The 22,889-nt window shown below is 42.3% G+C and overlaps 2 protein-coding genes across 2 annotated transcripts; both read left to right on the top strand.

Moving 5' to 3' along the window:
- Nucleotides 1-3,534: 3,534 nt before the first annotated feature.
- Nucleotides 3,535-22,049, top strand: LOC122182699 (toll-like receptor 5). Its single transcript, XM_042876205.1, is given in 3 exon segments — nt 3,535-3,596; nt 10,770-11,824; nt 19,888-22,049. Coding segments are annotated over 2 exon segments (1,107 nt in total). The 5' UTR covers nt 3,535-3,596; nt 10,770-10,776; the 3' UTR covers nt 19,947-22,049.
- On the top strand, nt 11,804-18,531 carry LOC122182692 (toll-like receptor 5). The gene is made up of 2 exons (XM_042876192.1): nt 11,804-14,089; nt 15,730-18,531. The coding sequence occupies exon 1, from the start codon at nt 12,026-12,028 to the stop codon at nt 13,358-13,360; it is 1,335 nt and encodes a 444-aa protein (XP_042732126.1). The 5' UTR covers nt 11,804-12,025; the 3' UTR covers nt 13,361-14,089; nt 15,730-18,531.
- Nucleotides 22,050-22,889: the final 840 nt, after the last annotated feature.

The following is a 22,889-nucleotide window of genomic DNA, read 5'->3' as shown; positions in this document are numbered from 1 at the left end:
GTTGCATTGATACCATCAAAATACATGCATGTACTGTTAGTTATAATACCTAAAAGAGAACTGACAAAAATATCAGTAATTCACAGTACAAAAGCCAGGTTAGCATGAGGACAGGCACCTTGCTGCCATCTCTAGCCCAATCAATTCCATGTAAAGCGAAAGAGTTTCAGCTGGAATAGAGAACTTCCCAGTGAGATCTCCTCGTGGTCTGGTGGGACATCAGAGACAGAAGCAGAGGTCAGATCCTAGTATGAGAAAAGAGGCTTTGGAAGGAGGATCTGGAGGAGCAGGAGAGGAGTGCTACAACTGCTGGAAATTAGGTGTAATGGCTGTCTTAGGCAGTTGGCTCCATAAGGTTTAGAGCTCTTCAACCTCAGCAGAGTACAGACTCATTTCATGGGTGACTCTCAGGACACAGCCCTCATTCTGCTAGGCATCTCCAGCTGTCCTGATTAGTGAAGCTTTGGTTAACACAGCATACCCTGTAGATCTAACATTTTAGGAAACCCTTCTATGCAATGTAAATGAATCCCCAGCTCACAGCTGTGGCTATGGCCAAGCAGCACAGTGCTAAAAAGTTATCTGGCCAATGCAAAAAGCTCTTTTACAAAAATGTTTTCCAGAAGATTAGAGTAAAATTTTAAAATAAAAGTTACCCTGTACTCATATTTTAAATGCCTTTTGATTCCTGGGTACTGTATTCTTCTAGAAGAGTCACTGTACCAGGTAAATAAATCAGTAGATACAGAACTACCATTCGGCCTCAGTTTCTTGGGCCACCAGCTCAAAAAAGATGGGGAGCTTTTAGAATGGGTCCAGAGAAGGCTATAAAGCTGTTAGAGGGCTGGAGTACTTCTATGAAAATGGGCTGAAGGAATGGGTCTTGTTCAGACTGGAGAAGAGAGGGCTCTGGGGAGACCTCATTGTGTCTTTAAAGAGACAAGAAGAAGAGGAATTAACTTTTTACACAGTCTGACAGCGAGAGAACAGAGGGAATGGCTTTAAACTGTGTACAATCAATGACTATACAGATGGTATAGCATATCCAGGAATTTGTCTGATGCAATTATGATACTGGAGTAAGGAAATGAAAACACTCACCCAATCTTGGGCTTGCATAATAAACTCCAGTGGAGTGGCTCTCCAGAAAAGACCCTTCCCCACTGGCAGTCAGTTCTTAAATGGGTCTAGGAGAGTTGGAGCCAGCCTCCACCCCTTCCTGCAGCACAGTTGAATTGCCTTCACCTGTGCTCCCATGGCTGACTCAGTGCTTGCCTCAGGTGATCAATCAGAGGCTGTGATTCAGCAGCCCCATACACTCCACCCCTTCACAGCATGAACCAAACTTTAGGGTGAGCTTTTCCTAATACAGAGATCTGATATACCACGGCGCTTATACAATTTCATCGCGACGCGTGTTGGTAAAATTTAAGATGAGTGATGATTGGTGAACACTGATATTCTTCTATGGGCCAGTGCTCAATGATGTTACTGGAGGCGTGTGGTTGTGAGGTGCAGGTCTGTTCTGTGTTCCATCAGTCCCATGTAGACCATTACCAGGTGTTGGACATGATCTGATAGCAACACTGGAACACTTTTGATGATATTTTGTTCCTTCCAGTAATCCTCACAGACTCACGGGGAGTAATACAGATGTTTCAGAGGTACCAGGAGGGGAAGATCTGCCCTCCAGAGCAAGACAGAGGCCGTATTTCTATCCTGAGTCAACACTTCCACTTGTACTGGGGCACGTCCTGGCCGCCTGTACCACACCTTTTGGCCGGATATCTGCGGCTGCATAATGATATCAGGCACCAAAGGAGGTGTCCTGATCTGCCCCAGGGACATGGTGGGGTCCCTTTAGCAATGAAAATCGGAATGTTGACCACAGTATCAGTAGGCCATGTACCTATTACTGAAGGAACTACTGAGCCTCCTGCCTCCAACAATCTCCCCCAAGGTGCAAGTAGGCCACACCACTTGGGTCCTACCTGCACCTTCCAGGGCCATTTTATTATACGGGTGCCAGGATCTAAATTCTCAGGGGCAAGGAGCAGAAGATTATTTTCGTTACCAATCTGGGGTCTTACCTGATGATCAGTGCCCGTAATTTGGATCCTAAGCGGGGTGGTCCACGTTGTCTGCAGCATCCTGAGGGCACTGGGTCTGCCGTCTCGGGGTCTTTCATTCAACTTCCACAGGGTTTCATACAGTCTTTTCATCCACCCCTGCAGGGACAGGGAGTCTGTCTTCAGGGCAGCCTTAAGAATACCGCTATAACATTTGATGAGGCCTGCCCCCGTTGGATAATACGGCAGGTGGAATCGCCATTCAATTATTTTCATGTTATTTTCTCCTGCCTGGCTCACCAATTGTACAATCAGTGACTATACAGATGGTATAGTATATCCAGGAATTTGTCTGATGTAATTATGATACTGGAGTAAGGAAAAGAAAACACCCAATCCTGGGTTTGCGTAATAAACTCCAGTGGAGCGGCTCTCCAGAAGAGACCCTTCCCTACTGGCAGTCAGTTCTTAAATGGGTCTAGGAGAAGTGGAGCCAGGCTCCACCCCTTCATGCAGCACAGTTGAATTGCCTTCACCTGTGCTCCCAGGGCTGACTCAGTGCTCACCTCAGGTGATCAATCAGAGGTTCAGGCTGTGATTCAGCAGCCTCATACAAACTAATAGAGGGAAGGTTTAGGTTAGATGTTAGGAATTCTTTACTGAAAGGGCAGTGTGACCCTGGTCAGGGTGAGAAGTGACAGAGATCACAGAACGGTTTGTGTTGGAAGGAACCTTTAAGATCATCTAGTTCCAACCCCCTGCTATAGGCAGGGACACCTCCATCCAGACCAGGTTGCTCCCAGCCCCACTCAGCCTGGCCTTGAATTATGCTTGGGAGGGGCATCCACAGCCTCTGGGCAACCTGTGCCAGTGTCTCACCATCCTCACAGTAAAGAATTTCTTCCTAACATCTAGTCTAAATCTACCCTCTTCCAGTTTAAAGCCATTTCTCTTCATCCTGTCACTATGTTCCCTTATAAAAGTCCCTCCCCAGCTTTCCTGGGGGTCCCTTCAGGTACTGAAAGGCTGCTATCAAGTCCCCCGAAGCTTTCTCCATAGATGTGCCTGTCAGCATGAAAACTCGAGCACCAAGCAGCAAACACCGTTCCTACATTGTTCACACCGAGGCGAGTCGATAGGATCACCTAGTACAGATGATATTGCTCGTTGTACGGAGGCCGGATCCCCACACAGCAGCTGATGGCAGCAAGTCAGCCAGCATCCATGTAACTGCTGCCGTCCTCGCGTTCCACAGGTGTTCCACCACCGCCCTGGGCACGCCGCAGCGCGAAGGCCGCCCCCTGCAGGCATTTGCTAATTGCTGCCGCGTGCCCGCAGCGACCCGTCCCGCCCCGCGCACGCCTTCCATCCGCAGCCAGCGTAACCCCGCGCAGCCCTCCGCCGTGTGTGGGGGAGGAGAGAAGGAGAGCTGCTGCTACGCGTTCCCGGGAGGCTCAGCCGCTTTCCGGCCCGCCGTCTCCGCAGGGGGGTCTCGTAGCCGGCCGTGCCGCCCCGGGGTCGGGGAAGGTGAGTGCGGGCGGCGTGAGGCACGGGAGGAACGGGATAAAACGAGGGCCGGGCGTCCCGTGGCCGCGCACCCAAGAATTACCCGTGCGTCCCGTGCTGCGGTCAGCGAGCTGAGCGCTTACCCCTACATTCTCTTCTCCGGGCGTGATGGTGGGCTTCGTGCTGCAGCGGTGCGGGGAGGAGTGCTGGCGCTGGGTGCACCTGTGGTCCTTCACCTTCCGCTTCCCCGGCAGCCTGGCAGGTCGGAGCAGATGCGGATGCCACGCGCCTGACCCGCTGAAGGCCTTTCTGAGGTCCTTTGCAGCCTGTGGTTGTCCAGGCGCCGAGCTGCTCCTTCCCACCTCAGCCTTTCCACTCTGAGCCGTTAGTTGGTATCCATCCTGCGGGAGATTTTATCACCTGGGTTGCACTTCACTTGTTTTGAAAGCAGTATGTTATCCAGCAGCTCCCCTCTCCCCCTGCCCCTGAGGCTGACAAAGCTACCAGGGGAGCTTCAGGTTGCATATGAGGAAATACTTCTCAGAAAGAGTGGTGGGGCACTGGCGTAGTGAAGGTGTAAAATTCCTAAGAAGTATGTAGGCATCCAAGGCAGGAGTTGACGAGGCCCTGCTCCACCTGCCTGGCTATCAGAGTTCTCTGCCCCTTTTTTGTCACGCTCAACTGTCTGAGCACGCAATATTTTGTTTTGTGTACTCCTGGCAATGCCTTGGGTCTGCTAAGGCCGAGCAGTCTGCATCTAAATCTGGCTGTATCACATGACTGTTTTGATGTAAGCATACTTCTAGTTCAGAATATGCGTAAATGCAGCTGTAGGTGCTGCCTTGTTTCGTGCTGTGATCTGTTGTTACAGTACACCTTTAATTCTGTGACTTACTGCAAGGAGCATCCACCATCTCCCAGGTCATGGGAGAGTTCATCGAGCTAGGCTTTGTGCCAGAGGGCAGATGAGAGATTATCTTCCCCCTCATTGGTGACAAGCTTTCAGTTTCTTCCTGAAGCGCTGTTATTGTGCAACAACTTCTAGAAACAAAATGAGTCCTAAGTAATCAGTGCTTCAGCAGTTAGTGGGTATTTGTTGACACAGGAGGGTTTGGCACTGCATTGTACAGGAGCTCACCAGTCACTTCTTGCAGTGACTTTCAGGCAGGCCAGCTGCTTTTCTACCTTCTTCACTTGTTCCATCTCCTGTGCACAATGGCTTTTACAGCACAGGCTTACAGGCTTCTTTCACCTATACTTACAAATGTACTTCTCACATTTTTGCACCTCCAGTGGCAAGTTAGAACTAACTTAAATTTACTCTAATCCTACTAAAAAGAAATCCACAAATTACCATTTAAATGTCTGAAGAAAAGAGCAGAGCAGGTTTCTAACTTCAATTAAGTTGTCTGTCTCCCTCCTACATTTGCAGCTTATTATGTTTCAATAGTTTTTTTTAAATATTTGTGCAGAAAACATACTTGCAAAAGAAATATTTCTTTGTTGTCTGTTATCAGCACCTGTCCCTATGATCTTTTAATAATTTCTTACTAAATACTCTGCTCAGACTGGGTTGCAGGAGTAATGGAGTGACCACCATGTCACTTCAATTCCAGCCAGCCATTCAGTAATATTTGCTGACTTCAGCTACCAACCCTTACTGCTGCTTTCTGCCTGACCACCAGTTAATGGCATCACAGTGCTGCTTAGCTTTATTAAAAGATAGGCTTTGTAGGCAAGGCTGTACCAAATTCTGCCTCTGGCCCTAGGAGTTGTGCTCTGGATGCTTTTCTCCACTCCCCCCTCAGGATTTTATGTTAAATCTCTGAGCATTGGCCTCTCCTAAGTTAAAAGTGCACCTCCAACCTAGCTGTCATTCTTAATATTTACTTCTTATGGTCTTCTTTGATCTTCTCTTGATCTGAGAGTGTTAAACCTGGCTGTTTCTAATTACTGCAGAAGCACAAAAAAAGGGCCCTTTTGTCCCTGGGCTAAACTCACTTTGTGAAAAACACAGTCCAAAACAATAGCTACTTGTCTTTCCCAGAGCATCTTCTAATCTAGACCAGGTAGGTATTGCATATTACTTTTCAAAGAAAAAGAAACCAACACAGATTCAGCAGGAACACCCGTGTGTGGATGGTTTATGCAGCTTTGAGTAGGTGCTCTCACTGAGAAACAATCATAGCAGTGAGTTGGAAAAAATCTTTGCTGTCCTCCATGAAGCCTTGAGAAGTTCCTTTCCTCATGGCTTGGAAGAGTACTAGAAACCCTTCTCAAGCCTAGTTGAGTCTCTCTCAGCCTTCATCATCCCCTAATCAGAGAGGGCAGGGCTGCCTGGGGCTGGCAGACAAACCAAGTGGGGTCACTAGCCCAGCAGAAAAGCAAGCTGGTGCTGTTCAGGAGGGAGATGCTCAAAGCAGTGTCAGGGGCTGGACTCTGGGGCTACAGCACTTTCTCTGTGCCTGGATCTGTTTTGGGTGTCTCCCTCCCAAGCAACACCAGCCTGCTTTTTGTCTATACACTCACATTTGTTTCCCTGTCCTTCTGGAGACCACATTGTTTTACAAGAGCTGTAATAACAGAAGAGTAGAGGAATCATGGTCTTTGAAGTGTGCATGTCTGCATCTCACCATATGATCTTAAGGCATATAAAAATGAATCTAAGTGATGAACAGGAACTAGATAATTACATCCAATGCATAGCTTCTCATTACCCAAATCAGTGGCTGTTTTTTATGACACCTGTGCTCTGTCAGGTCACGTAATGCCTTATTGCTTTAGGTCTCCCATCTGTGAAAGGAACTGCCTCACCACTCACCTGCCTTATAGCACACTTTCTGATTCCAAGATGGAAAATGCTGTGTTTGGATTATGCATCCTAGCAGCTTAAGGGAGAGGCTGAGGAGGTTGGAAGGGCACGTTCATTAATCATTTGATTTTTATTTTTTTTTCTTTTTTAATTTAGATTGTAATTGGCTAGAGGGGCCCCACATGAACAGTTTGTTTACACTGCACAACTTTTTACAAGCCCAAATGCATATATTCTGATGGCTTAGAGCCAGGGAAAAAGCGTGGAGCCTTATTTTTGTTTCAGTAAGTAGATTTGATCTAACAGGACAACAGCAGTGATACCTACTCTCACAATAGCATATTCTCACTGCCCTTTATGTGGCTGGCCTTACTGTGTGTGATGTATCTTTTAAGATCTCTGTTGTGGCCTAGATAAATGTTATAAACAAACTCCTTGTCAGCTGGCTTACTGTTAAGATTAAAAGAAAGAGGGTGCTTTTTGAAGGCCTTTCAGTCAGTGTGTATAACCAGTCCCTTAGATAGATGTCCATAAGTGATACCACGAGTGAAGAAAAACCTGTAACATTTTAGATAAGGGTACTTTCCTTGATCTGCACTTCCTCCAAGAAGTAAAAATGACTCACTGTTCTTTAAGAATCAGGATGTGGCTGTGGATATACAGACATAACAGGAAAGGAAGGCTCCTTCATTTGAGTGGCAGTAAGGGACCCAAGAATTGATGAATGAGAAAAACACATTGATCTAATCAGGTGAATTTCGATTGAATTTGGACAGCCAAGTCCTCGAAATCTGATCCATATTCCCTTCCTTCAGCCATCAACCTACACAGCCCCACCATGTTCTTCTGCTGCCCCCAGTACGTGCAAACCATTGCACAGAACAGCCCAGGGTGAGGAGCCCTGCACATCAGTTGCATCCTCTGGGGAACCTGCATGGAACATCTCTGACAGAGCTGCAGCTCTAAATCAAGAGCAGAGCACACCGTTCATGGACATTTTATTTCAAACTGAGCGTGGAAATGAGAGACCTCTGATACCATGACCCAGTTAGACCATTAAGGAAGCAGAGTATCTTAACCTTCCTCAGTTTGAGAAGCTTCAGGCTGTATCTAAAGACACCGCTTTAACCACAAGGCTATAAGCAAGTATGTATGTCAGGTAACAATGTTGTATTTCTCCTACTGAGGCTTGGCTATTGAGCAGACAACAATCCAAGGGCTGTAAGAGCTCTTCTGGAAGATTATAAACTCCTGGAATTACAATAATGGTTGCTTAATTTTGGTTTGTTGAATTAAAAAAGCTAGTTTTAGCTTCAACTTCAGAGCTGAGTATTGAGTACAGGATTAGCACCTGCTGTTACTGTCTTCTTCATTTTGTCCATACGTGCTTCCTTGGCATAATGTTGCATTCAATCAGTATTTCCTTTGTTCTGCAAAACTGGAAAGCTGCGGGAAACTCTTTCCCGGTTCTTTCAGTGTCTCCTTCCACTTAGATGTATCATTTTTCAAGGTTTGGAGGCTGATGTCCTGCAACTTATGTCAGCAATGTTGGATGCCATGGAGAGAGAAGCAGTGTGTGTCGGAAAAAAAATCCTACTAAGACTGTAAATAATTCAAGTGGAATTTAGAAGCTCCATCTGGGCACGACCCTCCGTTCATTGTACCACAGCTCTGGTGAAGACAGAAGAGGGACAGAAGTTAGAAAGAATGCATTATATCTAAAAATCAGAAATGTAACATTTGAAATGATATGATTATCTACACAGAAACATCTCTTGATGATTGGATTTGAAATTAGAAGATTAAATCAAATCTTAGATTTTGACAGAAAGCAGAGGTATGGCTCCACTCTGTCTAGAAACTTATTCACAGAATCTGTTGCAAACTCTGCAGTTGTGCTTAAAGAAACATAAAACAATCTCTATTCAGTTGGCCTGGCTCTGGATATGTACATACAGAACTTGGATTAAGTGTATTTTGTAGACATTCGCAAGCAAAACTGTAGAGTGATGGTGAAATCAGTGCACAGATTAATTTTATGTTAAATCACTGATTTTTTCAATACAAAGACATCTCATCATGGATGAAAAATCAAAACGGACAATTAAATGGTCTTTGTCTCTGCTGGGTATGGAAGGGAAACAAGAGTACTGGCCTCTACGTATTAATTTTACAGGCAAGAAATACATGCTGACATTGTTTGAACCCACATTTTTCTTCTCTTTCCCTTGGGAGCTTTTGTGGTGCCTGTGACAGCTAGCAGCATTTCATAAAAAAACATCAGGATAACAGCAAGTGAGAACTTACATCCTGCTTTCGAGATTGCAAGACCTTTAGATATGAAGTTAAAGGAAAAGAATGCCTTCCCAGCTGGCAGTAGGATTCAGGTTCATTCCCTCTACAGACTTGCAGCAATTATAGGTGAGATTCTCAGGCACTTATCAAAAGCAGTTGGTACCATTGCACACCACTCATCTGTGATTCAGTGACCTACAGAAAATGGCCTGGATGGTTTTGGTGAAAGTTAACACGAGCATCACCTAGGAAAATTCTTCACAGGAAGCTACTATGGTCACTACAATAAGTTACTGATAAAAATCTTTAACAATCTAACAATAAATCTAATAATTGTATCAGAGTGATCTTCTCTAGAGCCTGTCCAGATAGCCAGCACCTCTGCTGCTTCATTCTCCAAAAGCTCTGGCTGACAGTTCAGAACCACTGAAGTCAGCTGATGGTTCTCCTAAGTACACATCAGGTGAACTGTCATGTGCTGATTTATGTCTGACCCAGGGGTTCTGTGGCAGAAGCAGAGGCAGCTGAGGACAGTAAGCACGCTAATGACTGTGACTCAAAACCACTTCTGAAACTGAAATTTCCCCTTCGTATCACTCTTCTTAAAATCAAGTAAGTGAACGTTCTTGGCCATCAGCAAAAACGGGATACCTAACACATTATTTACCTGTGTGTACTGCAGTGCATTTTTTGTTGGGGGCATGGAAAGGATGAATGATAATTTCTTTGTGACTCTCCATGGGACAGCTAACTCCTTTCTGGCTCATATATGTTACAAAGGTCACAGTCTCAGTCCCCCTACCTCTTTTGTAGTAATGAAGAAGACTTACAATATTATACAGTTTGCTACTTAGAATGCAGCCTTTCAACAGTGCCTGCTAGGTAAAAAGAAAATAAAAATAAAAAAAATAGGGGAGTAGAAAAGACAATTACTTTCTATTACTAGGGATAATTCCTCACAGATGCAGTTAAAGTCTCTTAACAGAGTTTTGGTACTCTGTTAAGAGTTAGGTTCTGTGGGACTGTGTCAAAGTTTATGAGACCTGATTGTACTGTACTAATCTATTAGTAATTCCTATTTAGCAGTCTGTTAAAAATGGCTTGGACTTTCGTTTGGTGTTTGAAATGTGAGTATCAGATTGTTTTCTGTTGACATACTTGTTCATTTCCTCAGTCTGTGCCCCTTACACAATAGCAGTAAGCATAAAAGATTTTAGTTCAAGACCTAAATTCTGCATAAAATTCTGTTCTTGCACGTTAAAGGAGCAATGTGTCTAAATCATAACAATTAATGGGATTTACCTCCTTTAAATTACCAGCTTAAAGCCCAACTCTTTTTCCTTTCTGAAACAGGCAAACCTTGTAGCTGTTTGGTGGCCATCAGAGGGTTTGGTTCCACCAGGATTTACACTTTGTGGTTTTTAAGCAGACTGTGCTGGAGGTCACCAAAAACCTTACACTGAGTTGTCAGTCAGTAAATCATTTCAATGAATGTTGTTTAAAAAAGAGAGACAGATGGCTGCAATCTTAATTAACTGTGGTGGTGTTGTTTTTTCTACCTACAGTACAGAAACAACTACTTTGGTGCTAATAATTCACTCTACTCTACATCATGCTCAGTAAAAAAGACTTGCCTTGTTTTGGAGAGGTTTTTGCCAGAGAGAGAGGGAGAGAGAGACAGATGACATAATGTGTGGAAAATCCAGAGTAGGAATAAATTAATAAATGGATTAATCAATGAGATACATAAATTATGCTATGTACCTCATTGTATAGCTTAACAATTTACGGTTCAGCAAATGTAGTTTTTTATATCTTGCAGTAGTTACATCTTAAGATGCATAGCAGTAGGGTTACTTTTCACATCTTGGGAACTCATGTCTCTTTGGGACCCATATTTTGAGCAATCAGACAATCAGATGATACCTCGTAGACTTCAAAGAAAGCAATCTGGGATTTATCCTAATGTCATTTTTAGCATGCCAGTAGTCGTTCATACTACAACTGTTAAAAAGCTGTTGTACAACTTACTGCTCAGACAGTCAATAGCAGAATTAATCTTAATATTTTAATTTTTTTTCATGCAGATTCACAATGTTACATCAACAACTAATAACTGTCTTTGGTATATTACTAGCTGGAGATCTATGTGTATCTAAAAGCTGCTATTCAGAAGACCGAGTGTCCATGTATAATTCCTGCAACCTCACAAGTGTTCCACCTGTGCCAAAGGACACCGCAAAGCTTTTTCTAACTTACAACTATATCAGACAAGTGACTGCAACTTCATTTCCACTGCTGGAGGATTTGTTTTTGTTGGAAATTGGAACACAACATGTCTTTCCCCTTTACATAGGAAAAGAAGCTTTCAGGAACCTGCCGAACCTTCGTGTCTTGGACCTGGGGTTCAATAACATTCTTCTGCTGGATCTCGATTCTTTTGCGGGTTTGCAACGTTTGACCATTCTCCGTCTGTTTCAGAACAACCTTGGAGATTCCATCCTGGAGCAGCGTTACTTTCAAGATCTGAGCTCATTAGAAGAATTGGATCTTTCAGGAAACCAAATCACAAAACTTCATCCACACCCCTTATTTTATAATCTAACCATCTTGAAAGCTGTGGACCTGAAATTCAACAAGATATCCAACCTGTGTGAAAGTAATCTTACCAGCTTCCAAGGAAAACACTTTTCATTTTTCAGCCTCAGCTCTAACACTTTGTATAAGACGGATAAAATGGTCTGGGCCAAATGCCCAAATCCTTTCAGAAATATTACATTTAACTCACTGGACATTAGTTAGAATGGCTGGAGCACAGAGACAGTCCAGTATTTCTGCACAGCTATTAAGGGGACTCAAATCAGTTATTTATCATTTCGCTTTCATACAATGGGCTCAGGATTTGGCTTTAAGAACTTAAAAAATCCAGATAAGGATACATTTACAGGACTAGCAAGAAGCGATCTTCGTTTGCTTGATATTTCCAATGGATTCATTTTCTCTCTCAATTCTTTAATCTTTCAAAGCCTTGGTAATCTGGAATTTCTAAACCTTTTCAGAAACAAGGTAAATCAAATCCAAAAGCAAGCATTTTTTGGCTTGGAAAACCTAAAAATTCTCAATCTCTCAAGTAACCTTTTAGGTGAGTTGTACGATTATACTTTTGAGGGGCTACACAGTATAATGTATATTGATTTACAGCAAAATCATATTGGGATGATTGGTCAAAAATCTTTCAGTAACTTGGTAAGTCTGAAAATAATTGATCTCCGAGATAATGCCTTAAAAAAAACTCCCTTCCTTTCCACATCTGACTACTGCCTTTTTAGGTGACAATAAGCTGATGTCTGTAGCTCACACAGCAATAGCAGCAACACATATTGAATTAGAGAGAAATTGGCTCGCAAATCTGGGTGACCTGTATGTTCTTTTCCAAGTTCCAGATATGCAGTATCTCTCCTTAAAGCAGAATCGCATCTCTTACTGTGAAAAACGTGTTAATGCTATAGAAAATAACCAGTTGATTTATATGGATCTAGGAGAAAACATGTTACAGCTTGTGTGGGAGAGAGGTTTATGTTTGGATGTGTTCAGGACACTGTCTAAACTTCAGATTCTATTCCTGAACAACAACTACCTTAGTGCTCTTCCACAGGAGATTTTTAGTGGTCTAACATCTCTAAAAATACTTAATCTAGCCTCTAACCTATTGTCTCACCTCTCTCTTGGGGTTTTTCCACAAAGTCTCATAAACCTAAACTTGTCTGGAAACCAGCTTTTTTCCCCTAACCCTGAAGTCTTTATGACTTTGAGTATTCTGGATATAACACATAACAAGTATGTCTGCGACTGTGCTTTAAAAAGCCTACTAGTGAGGCTAAATGAAACCAATGTAACCCTAGCTGGCTCAGAGTCTGACAGGTACTGTGTATACCCACCTGCATTAGCAGGGGTACCACTGTCACTTCTGACATATGATGATTGTGATGAAGATGAACTCCAGCAGACACTCAGGTTCTCAGTATTCGTTTTCATTTCTGTCACCCTTCTGATGTTTCTGATGTCAGCCATTATTTTTACTCGCTGCCGGGGGATTTGTTTTGTCTGGTATAAGACCATCACCGAAACTTTGATAGGAAGCCATCCACCAGCAGCAGATACAAGTGAATACATGTATGATGCGTATTTGTGCTACAGCAAAAATGATTTCGAATGGGTCCAGAATTCTTTGCTGAAGCACTTGGATTCACAGTATTTTGATAAGAACAGATTTACTTTGTGCTTTGAGGAACGAGATTTCTTGCCTGGGGAAGAACATATCAACAATATTCGTGATGCTATTTGGAAGAGCAGGAAAACAATTTGTGTTGTTACCAGGCATTTTCTCAAAGATGGGTGGTGTGTAGAAGCCTTTAATTTTGCCCAGAGCAGATACTTCAGTGATTTGAAAGAGGCTCTCATTATGGTAGTAGTTGGGTCACTTTCTCAATATCAACTGATGAAACATAAGCCAATTCGAATTTTTTTACAAAGAAGTCGATATCTGCGTTGGCCTGAAGATTATCAAGATATAGACTGGTTTTTAGATAACCTTTCTTCCCAAATTCTGAAGGAAAAAAAAGTGCAAAGGAACGTCAGTGGTATAGAGCTGCAAACTGTAGCGACAGTCTCACGCTGACAGTTGATGGGTCTCTAGCTTTCTCAATACTTTCTATTTTAGCTGTGCTATGGGAGGACAAAACAGATCTGCTTTATCCTTTCCTGAAAAAGCAGGTAGAGAGATTCATTTTAAATCCTACTAAACTTGGGAACAACTTGAGAGCTAAGAAAGTGCAATTATTTTATGGACAGTGGCACTTATTTTCAGAAGAATTAAATGAATCGCAAATGCCTCACATTTTGGATGCTCAGCTTCAAACAACTTACTATTGATTTTCAGAGTGTTACATACTTCCAGGTCTCTGTTTCAGTGACAGGAAGATGCCCATTTTTGTTTTGTTTTTTGTTCTTTTCAAAAAGAGACCACTGTACGGTGTGGGAGTGCCTTACAACTTTATGTTTTAAAATGGTGCTATATAGATTTTGTTTGTTTTCTACTCAGCTAGGCTCAGATTCTCAACTGCAACACACAGCCTTTGAACTTCATTCATTTCTTTCCCCTTTTCAATTCTTCTGCTTGGTGGTGAAGCCACAGTTACTGGGATGCTTCATTTGCTGCTGTTCCAATTGGTCATTTTCTCAGCTGCTTCCCACTGCGCAGAGAGAAGCAGGTATCCCCTTCAGATCTGAAGCAAGCCTGAAAACCAAACAAGAAACTACCTCCATAGCCATAAGTGGCTCCCGGGAAGCTTTCACATTCTATGGATGGAATATATGGATAACTTGTTTGTCTTGTGAGTTGTTCTTGGTATGTCCTGTATTTTGATCAATTAAGATCTTTTTTTTCTGATTCTATTGAAATAGTTTTCTAGAGTCATAAATATCTGGTATGCTCTTTCTTCCTCTTACCTTTCTTTTCTTAGATATGCATCTGCAGGGGGACATTCAGGGTCATTTTAATAAAAAGTCTGATCTATCATTGCTGTGGTTTAACAACTGCAGCTCAGCACTGTGCAGCTGCTTGCTCAGCCTCACCAAAATAATTCCAGTACTGGCTAGGTAAGTTCTTCTCTGTAGTGAAGATGCAGGAATGGATGGGTTTACAAACTGGTCATGTCTTGACCTGAGCTGCAAACAAAAACTACCATCTTAACTATTTTCATAGAAATAAGAAGGTACAATCCACTTCATGTGAATGCAGCTGTTTGAGTATAGAAGCACTTGTGACTGATCTAATTTACTTTCAATATTCTATTAATACAACTACTGCAGTGAAATATTATTTCTGTCTCAATCAGTGTAGGCATCCCTGAACAGAAAAGGGCTAAACCTTGTGAAGTTTGCTTTGGGGCAGAGGGACTGAAAAAGGGACCAGGCTGTGCTCAGGAAGCCCTGGGTGTCGCTGTTGGCTCAAGTAACAGCAAGGGTTTCTCTACACTCCTGCCTCTGTCCATTGCAGCCACTGACATTACAGACAAAAGCTGCTGCAGAAGGTCAGAGAAGGAAGCAGCAGTCCCAGCTTTCCAGAGACCCTGCAGGCTGTTAGGAAAGCCATCACTGTGCCTTTCTTTCAGCTCTCTAAAAATGTCAAGCTATTATTATTTTTTTTTTTTTACTCTAGCTAGTGCAAATACTTAAAGGCATTCTTTGAAGTCAGAGGTTATGTCAGAGAGTACTTAACATTATTAAGCATCACTGACAGGCAGCCAAAGGAGGAATGAATCTGTACAATCAAGATCATGTGCAGGTCTAGACTGTTAGCTGAGGAATCTGCACATGGTGTAAGACATGGCAATTCTAAAAGCATACTTAAATTACATCTGTGTGACTTTCACAAAATATTTTTCGTTGTAGTAATAGAATGCCCTCTCCGGTTTGGGCCTTACTCTGTACTTATAAGACACTCTTATCGTTTCAGATACTTAAAATTTAATTCAGATAACATATGGAGGAACTACTGAATATAAGTAGATATAGTTTGCCAAGATGGTTTTAGCCAAGGCTTTGCCATTCTGTTTTAAATCCTTCTCTCTACTGTTTTTGCCATGGGTGGGAGGCAGCTAGATCTAACTTGCATGTACTTCAGACTTTGAACAGATCTGACTTTTTACATAAAAGTAATGAAGACTTTGGATGAAATTTCACCATGTGCCTCCATCTTTGTATACAATTTTGGAAGCGTAAAGTGATCAAAACTGTAAGGACCAGCTGAGAAAACATCCTTATACCACAGAGGTGTCATAAAAATAGAGGAAGCCCAGCCTCAGTCTGCTCTGCAAATTCTGCTCCAAGAGGCTGGCACTTACAGCAGAAGGATTTTTGCAGAAAATGCTATTGAACCCTTCCTGATTGCAGACTAATTTGTAGGCATATGAATAAATCCAGGGTGAAACTTTAATGAAATCTGAAATAACTTTCTTTTTTTATCCTTTGTGAAACCACTCCAAGCCTGAGACTCTGAGAACAAATGCAGTCTTCCCAGTTGGCACAGTCTGTCCTATAGACTAAAAAATTGACTTCAAATAGATCATAGGACTCTGATCACCGCCACCATGGAGTCACCTCTTTTAAATGACAAACCAGAGGAACTGTTGAGAAAGGGCTTATGCAGACTTTATACTGCTCTGCTCAGCAGAAATCGCAAAAGCATCCTGTACAAAAAAGGAGAACATCTATGCTTGATGAATTAGGGCCATAAATTGAGCTCCAACCTCATAACTATTGATCAGATTCCCTTTAGGCTTGCTGGGAACATTACTGCTCTGTTAGAATTTTATGGCTCTTCAGTTAAGGATACTCTCATCAGTTTTACTCACCTTCCTCAGCAGAAGACATTAACTTGCTGGAGAGTGTCCAGAATAGGGTGTGAAGTGTGACACTGGCTCTAAAACAAGCTATTAGGATGGAATCTGGTGAATGCATTTGCAGTAGCACCACGGCAAATATTCAGAGGACAGTGACTCTGTGCCACATGGCATCGGCTGAGATACTTGATGGTACGACTTTGCTTCCACCTACACCAACGTGTATTATAAACATTAACCGGTCAAGCAGCCAGTGCAGTTCAAGAGCTACAGTTAGCAAACCTGTTGGGGTCCAAAGTCTACATGGACTCCTACTAAAAGTCAGGGCACTCGGGGCCAGAACCCAGGTTCCACAAACATATTTCTGCGTTGGATAATAAAACTCACCTATAACATGACCACATATAATCTCACATTTTACATGATTATTATTTCACACACATCGAGACCAGGGTTCTGCTCCCCTTCCCATCCACACACAGTGGGCTCATCAAAGTGTCATCCACTCACATTTGCTAACCCCAGTTGCTAATGCCTCCTCAGGGAGATGGTTCAGCATGCTGCTAGAGCTATTGCCTTCTTAATTTACACTTACTATCTGTCATTGCTCCCACTCCAGCAGTTATACTATCTCTGTGGTAGCACAGACAAGACTACAGAGTTCACTCTCTTGAGTGGGACACTTATGCATGTGTTACTCAGAATCATGTTGCCTTTCTTTTTCATGTGCTACATCATTATCTCAGCTCATTTGCTGGCTTCTGGGTCTTTCTCAGCATGACAGCTCTCCTACTTCTTACTGCCAGAGACCATCTGGGCTTCAGATTATTGTATGCCACCTTCTCAATTTCATATGATACTGAATATTTTACAATGGCTTTTAATGTGTTCTCTTCTTGCTAGAACTGTGAATTTCAGCAGTCCAGTTAAATCACAAAGCAAGACCCATACCTGGCAAAGTACTTACAGATGAAGAGCAATATACAACTGAGTGGCAGGAGTGAGTGGTAAAAACACTGCAAATGGAGCAGGAGCAGCACATATGGATCTCTGGGAGATCACCAAAATTAGGAAGGGTATATAAAGCAGCCTAAGCATCTTCTCTTCAAAAGGGCACTTCATGCCATTCCATTTCATTCCAAGTGGAAACTAGAAGCAAGCAAAGGCAAGAGAAGGAAAAAGATTTAATGTCTGAGTCTGCAAACGGGATCATACAGAATTCTCTCATAAATCAAGTAGATTAAGGAGGACTAGTTCTAGCAAATAGCTGCAAAGTTTCATTGCTCTATACCAAATGCAAGCTTACAGTTGTGTGAAATAAGGCATTCAAAATCAGAAGACTGGTATATTAAAAAACAAACAAACACCAAAAAAAAAAACCAACCCCGACAGATTACAAAACAATGATAAGTGTTTGTTATTTGACTCTGTAAGACCACATCTTTACACTTTGTCGGTGATCACGAGGTGGAAATTAATGCAGTCACAGATACAAGAGCCAACGTTTTAAGAAATAGTCTAAGTATTTAAATACTTTCACTTAAATAGGAAGTGTGAATAAACTAGTCAGGCTTTGAGTAAGGAAGGAACAACTTTAGGAAGATGGTGAAGACAACACAGGCTGTCTTTCCAAGCCTCCCTAGATGGTTGCCTTCAGCACATATGTAATTCAACTATTGAAAATTTTGTAGTTGTTGTTGATAGATAGGCTCAGCAAAAACAAGGCCTTAACTGAAATGAAATAACCTGAAGGAGAAATGACAACATTGCAGACTTCCCACACAGACAAATTCACATCAGTAGTCTTTACAAAAGCTCTGCTGGTGACATTTCCACTAGGCTGCACGTCAGCCTCCAGGAAGCTACAAACACCTTTGCAATGACAAAGATTTTGTTCTGCTTTGGGATACAAGCACTTTTTGCATATGCACATGTTACATGTTTTCTATTTCATCCCTTGTAAAGATGAGCTGAGCATCTTGGTCTTCATTGTCACTGTGCTGCTCCTGGCAGCCATCAAGATTCCATACAGTGGAACAGAACTGCAGATGCTGCTGCACTGGTATTTCCTTCAACAAAACTTACAAGAGCACATTTTGGGAGCTGAGGTTTACCAGAAGGCCACTGTGAGCACAGACACCAACCACAGAGAACACTCCATGCCAAGCACATAGTAGAAATGTTAAATTCAGACTTTTTATTCAATCTGGTATCATATCTAGGCACTAATGTTGGGCCAACCAAACTCCTCAGTGATTCTCTCTTGCACAAGGATTGAAGGAGGGTTCTCCTCCCTTTCTAACCTTCCTTACCTTTTGCTTTCTGTGCTGTGTTCATACAGTGCAGCCATTGCCAAAAATAAGTCTACATTTCCTTTCCCAATATGCAAAATTTGGTATATAGATGTGACATGAATTATTTCGTAGAGCAAAGATTATCTATTCATAGCAGACTCTGTCTGCTTCAGATGTGCGGTTTTCCTTCCTTTCAGATAGCCTATTGTTTGTCTTTTCCATTTGTATTAAAAATAAAATCTTTGAAAACTGCAAGTAGGAGAGAAAAATATATTCCTTCTGAAACTAACAATTCTCCAAACAGGAAGGTTAGCTTTTTCCTGTTTAGACATGATGTTCAAAGAAAGGAAGTCGGTATTTTCAATGATAATAATTACATCGTATGTATATATCAGTAATCATCAAAAAAGTCTTCATTCTATTTAGCATGCCTCTAATGCTACACTGCTGTTTAGAGTATCTTAATCTTTGCCAGTTCACCAGCCTCCTGCAAAAAGAGATTTATGAGCAGTCACTGCACTTGGTTGATCAGCTGTACACCTGCTATTTGCAAGCTTCCAGAGTATAACAGTGTTATCAGACTGCTTCAAGCCTGCATGGAGAGCAGTGGAGCAAATAGAATCCTCATACAAAACAACAAACTACACTGTTTGTACACTACAATTGCTCATGCTGGAAGCAATTCTCAGCATCAGCTTCTTTAATTCCAATCTTAGAGGGCTTTGTGACTCCTTTTTGTTATGTTGTCCCTAGTTCTCTGTTGTCAAGAATTCCTGAACTGCTTTTTTGTTGCAAATGTATTTGCACCCACTCAGGAAAGGACCATCCTGTGCTGTGAGTCACACATGGCAGGAATAGGTATGCTACGAATAAGAGCTAGGAAAGACCTGCAAACCATTTACCTGGATAAATCCACCACACTGATTACCCAGGGTTCTGTGAAAGCTCATGGAGCCATTAAAGCTCTTTCTCTGAAATCTGGACTATGCCTCTCCTGCCAGAGGCCTGACTTGGTAAGAAGATGCCAGCTCAGCCTTTAGCTGTAGCAGCCAGTGCTGCCTCCAGCACAACCCACACCACAAGGAGAAATACAAGGTCCTGTGGAGCAAAGAGGAATCCACAACACATGGTACCATTACCAAGGTCCCTTGGTTCTCTTCAAGGACACACCAGCAAGAACAAGGAATGTGTGGCAGATCAATAGAAAGCAAGCTGAGTTTCACACATTTCTGGCTTTACAGTTCCTCACCAGGAGCAGTGAGGATTCTGATTTCATAGAATCATTAAGGTTAGAAGAGATCACTAAGATCATCTAGTCCAACCGTCAACCCATCACCACCATGCCCACTAATTTGATGGAAGGCAGATAAAGCAGATTCTAGTTGGTAAAGATAGAATTTAAAAAGCAAAGAATTTCTTTTCTTTCTCTTTTTTTTTTCTTCTGAAACCTGAGACAGGCTTTAAAAACGCCTGGTTAGCTTTCTGCCCCATTTCCCATTTTTATACAGTTCTCCTTGCCTGGGTCCTGGCTGAAGATGGAAACAAAGTGACTGAAGAACCCAGCTAAGCAAAAGCAGAACAACTAACAACTAGAAGAAAACTGGATCTGAAGCTTGTGGTAGTTTCTAAGGTAAAGAAAGCAGTGGGCTGCATTACTACTGAGGGCACATTCCCTACCAGCTCCCCATCTGCTCATACTGCAGATACAAGGACTAAATGAAAGGTAGAGAATGGTATGAGAAACTGATAGCCTGAAATGAAGGTGACCAATTCAACACTGAATGAATCTTGGACAGATCACTGTCTTCACTGCCACATTTACTCATCTTTTTCATGGGGAGTCTAGCAAATCCATCTATCTTCAGAGGGCTGCAATGGTAAATACATGCAAAATGGTCAGGCTTTTCAATCCCATGATGACAGATGAGAGAGTAAGTTTTTAGAACATTTACTTCCTATTAAGAGAGCTCTGTCTGTCCTACTGCCATAGAAGTAGATTTCTCTGGCACCTACCAACTGGAAAATCTTTCCTATTTAGCATAACTTCTGAAAAGAAAATAATGTAGTTCACTAGAAAGTGGGAACCCACTCCCCCTGGGTGTTCTTCCTTCCGAGTATTTGCTCGTACTTCTGTGGTTGTTTTTGCTAACAGTGTCCTTTTCATCAGTGTTCTTCTCTGAAGAGACTCATTCATAATATTCTCATTTGGGTATATACACATTCGTTCCCTTGACACTCCAGCAATCCGCAGTTCCATTCATACCCCAACACACACATCAGAAGGCTGTTTAAAAAACCCCAGGAAGTTTGCTCAGACATGTGCTATTTTAAGAGACTTGGACTGGGTCTTGGAATTTTACAACATTTGGAGGATTTGGCAGTGTGACTGTTTCCACGCCAGGACACACGTGCAGTCTGAACATGTGCCATGCACTTTGAAGGAGAGGAATAAGCTACCTGCAAGCCAACATATGAAGAGGAAGGCCTATAAAATGCTTGAGAGCAGCTGTAGCAAAACATTCTGGGGAAGGCTGATCCAGTCATCCACCAGCTCATCCCTGGAGAAGGAGAAGAGCCAGGCTGCAGCCAACTGCAAGGTGCACTGCCCTGTTAGTGCATCAGAGGACTGTCCTATTCACATGGCAGCTCTATACAGTACGTAGATACTAAGCCTATTGACACTTCCTCTGCATGACTCCACTATGCCAGCGTCTGTGAAACAGATCTTCTAATACTAGAAGATACCACTGCAGCTGGATTGCTCTTGATTTCCAGAGGAAGGGAGTATTCCTTGTACCTGTTCTCCCTGCTGGGAGCAGGCTTTTTATCAAGTAATTGGCCCATACTTCACATGCATGAGGTAAAACAAAAATCCACCAAAAACATTTTGCAGAAGCACCACAGTGGCTCTCCTTGCAAAGCCTCCCCCTCCCTTCTGCCATGCTACAGGTTCTGTTGCTTCTCAGACAACCTCAGAACACTGACTTTCTTAATTTAATAACACACTGCTCTCTGACCTTTGCTTTACCCCTTTACCTGAGATTGAAGGAAGAAGCTGAGAAAGAGTTTCTGTGGAGGAATCTGTACTTCGTGTATATAGGTAACTTTCAGTGACCCTTTGGTAGCCCTTACACTCAGGTTGAAATCCCCTCTGTATCCTGTTGACTGTATTTCATTGGCATTACAATACAGCACATCCTGTCTGAACCTATGAACCTTTGGCCAGACTCTCACCTTTATGGCTCCAATATACAAGCATTAATAACACTTGATGAGTTATCACAATGTGCCTAGAAGGACAAATCCCTCCTATTTGGCTCCCACTTGTTTTTTTTCACTACTCTATATATTTTGATCCAGTCACTGGCTAGTAATCACAGTGGATATTGATTGCAGCTCACCTCCACGATATCCACTGGCATTGAGGAGGATGGGAAGAACATCTTCAAACAACTTTTTCTCAGTACTAGACACTACTAGAAATAAAGCTGATCAGTAAGATGATCGATTAATGGGTGCTTTGTCTTTGATGAGTCATCTGTGATGAGAACCAGAGAAATATCTTGATGGTTGCAACCTAGATGAACTGGGAGGAGAAGTCATGGTAAAATGAAAACCAGAGACCATAAGAAAAAAAAAAAAAAAAGAAATCTTCAAAATTGGAGAAAACTAGAGAAAAACAAAAAAATGCAGAGAGAAATAAATGTGTTGGCAGTAACTTATTTGTTGTTGGGTTTGTGTGCTTTTTTTAAATTTTTAGCAATCTAAGATCTGACACACTTTCATCAGTAGAAAGCTACCCTGGGAGTTCCATTGATCTTCTAGTTTTAGGAAAAGACATTTTTACTACATCTTGAGTAGATTAATCCCACAGCTAGATGTAAAGTAGTATATGCTTTGTTTTCTGAAATCTTTGCCCTTCTTGAGAAATTTAAAAATCACATTAGATCTTCGTGAGGACAACTAGATGATCTCAGCCTCAGTCCTGCTTGTTACTTACAATATCCAAAACTATCAGGATGACTCTCCTGCAGATGTGGCCTTAAGCATTCTTTAAACATGTAGCCGTCAAAGGATTCCACATCTACAAGGAGAATTTATCAGAAAGAGTCCACCACGGTGACCCACTGCTCTCAAATCTCTCTCTCAAAAGAGATATCTCTGTCCCTTCCCCAGATAAGAATCACAGAAATCTGCCCTTCAATTCTCAGAAAATGGCGTTTATAGCATTGCACTATCTAATGACTCAGGACCTCTTTGAGAAATACAAAGAGCTGCTACACCCAGGTTACAAGCATGACCCCTGGAGAGAGGACATCCTGAATAAATGTGGGGAAAACAAAGATCCGAGGACTGCTCTCGATAAGCCACAGTCTGTGCATATTCCTTCTAACAACCACACAGTTCTAAGAGGAATTCATACAGTAACAGAAGATTATCCTTATGTATTTTAAATATTTCCCAGCTTTTCGATGCCTCTGGGAATTTCTTCAGAAGGTGCCTTAGCAAA

Source organism: Lagopus leucura, unplaced genomic scaffold, assembly GCF_019238085.1.
Source record: "Lagopus leucura isolate 7727_CA_CO unplaced genomic scaffold, USGS_WTPT01 Super-Scaffold_73, whole genome shotgun sequence".
Lineage (NCBI taxonomy): Eukaryota > Metazoa > Chordata > Aves > Galliformes > Phasianidae > Lagopus > Lagopus leucura.
The sequence above is the reverse complement of the archived record's forward strand: the minus strand, read 5'-3'. Positions and strand labels throughout refer to the sequence as shown.

Coding starts and splice junctions, on each gene's coding strand:
- LOC122182692 (XM_042876192.1), top strand. CDS start 12,026: ATGTCTGTAGCTCACACAGCAATAGCAGCAACACATATTGAATTAGAG.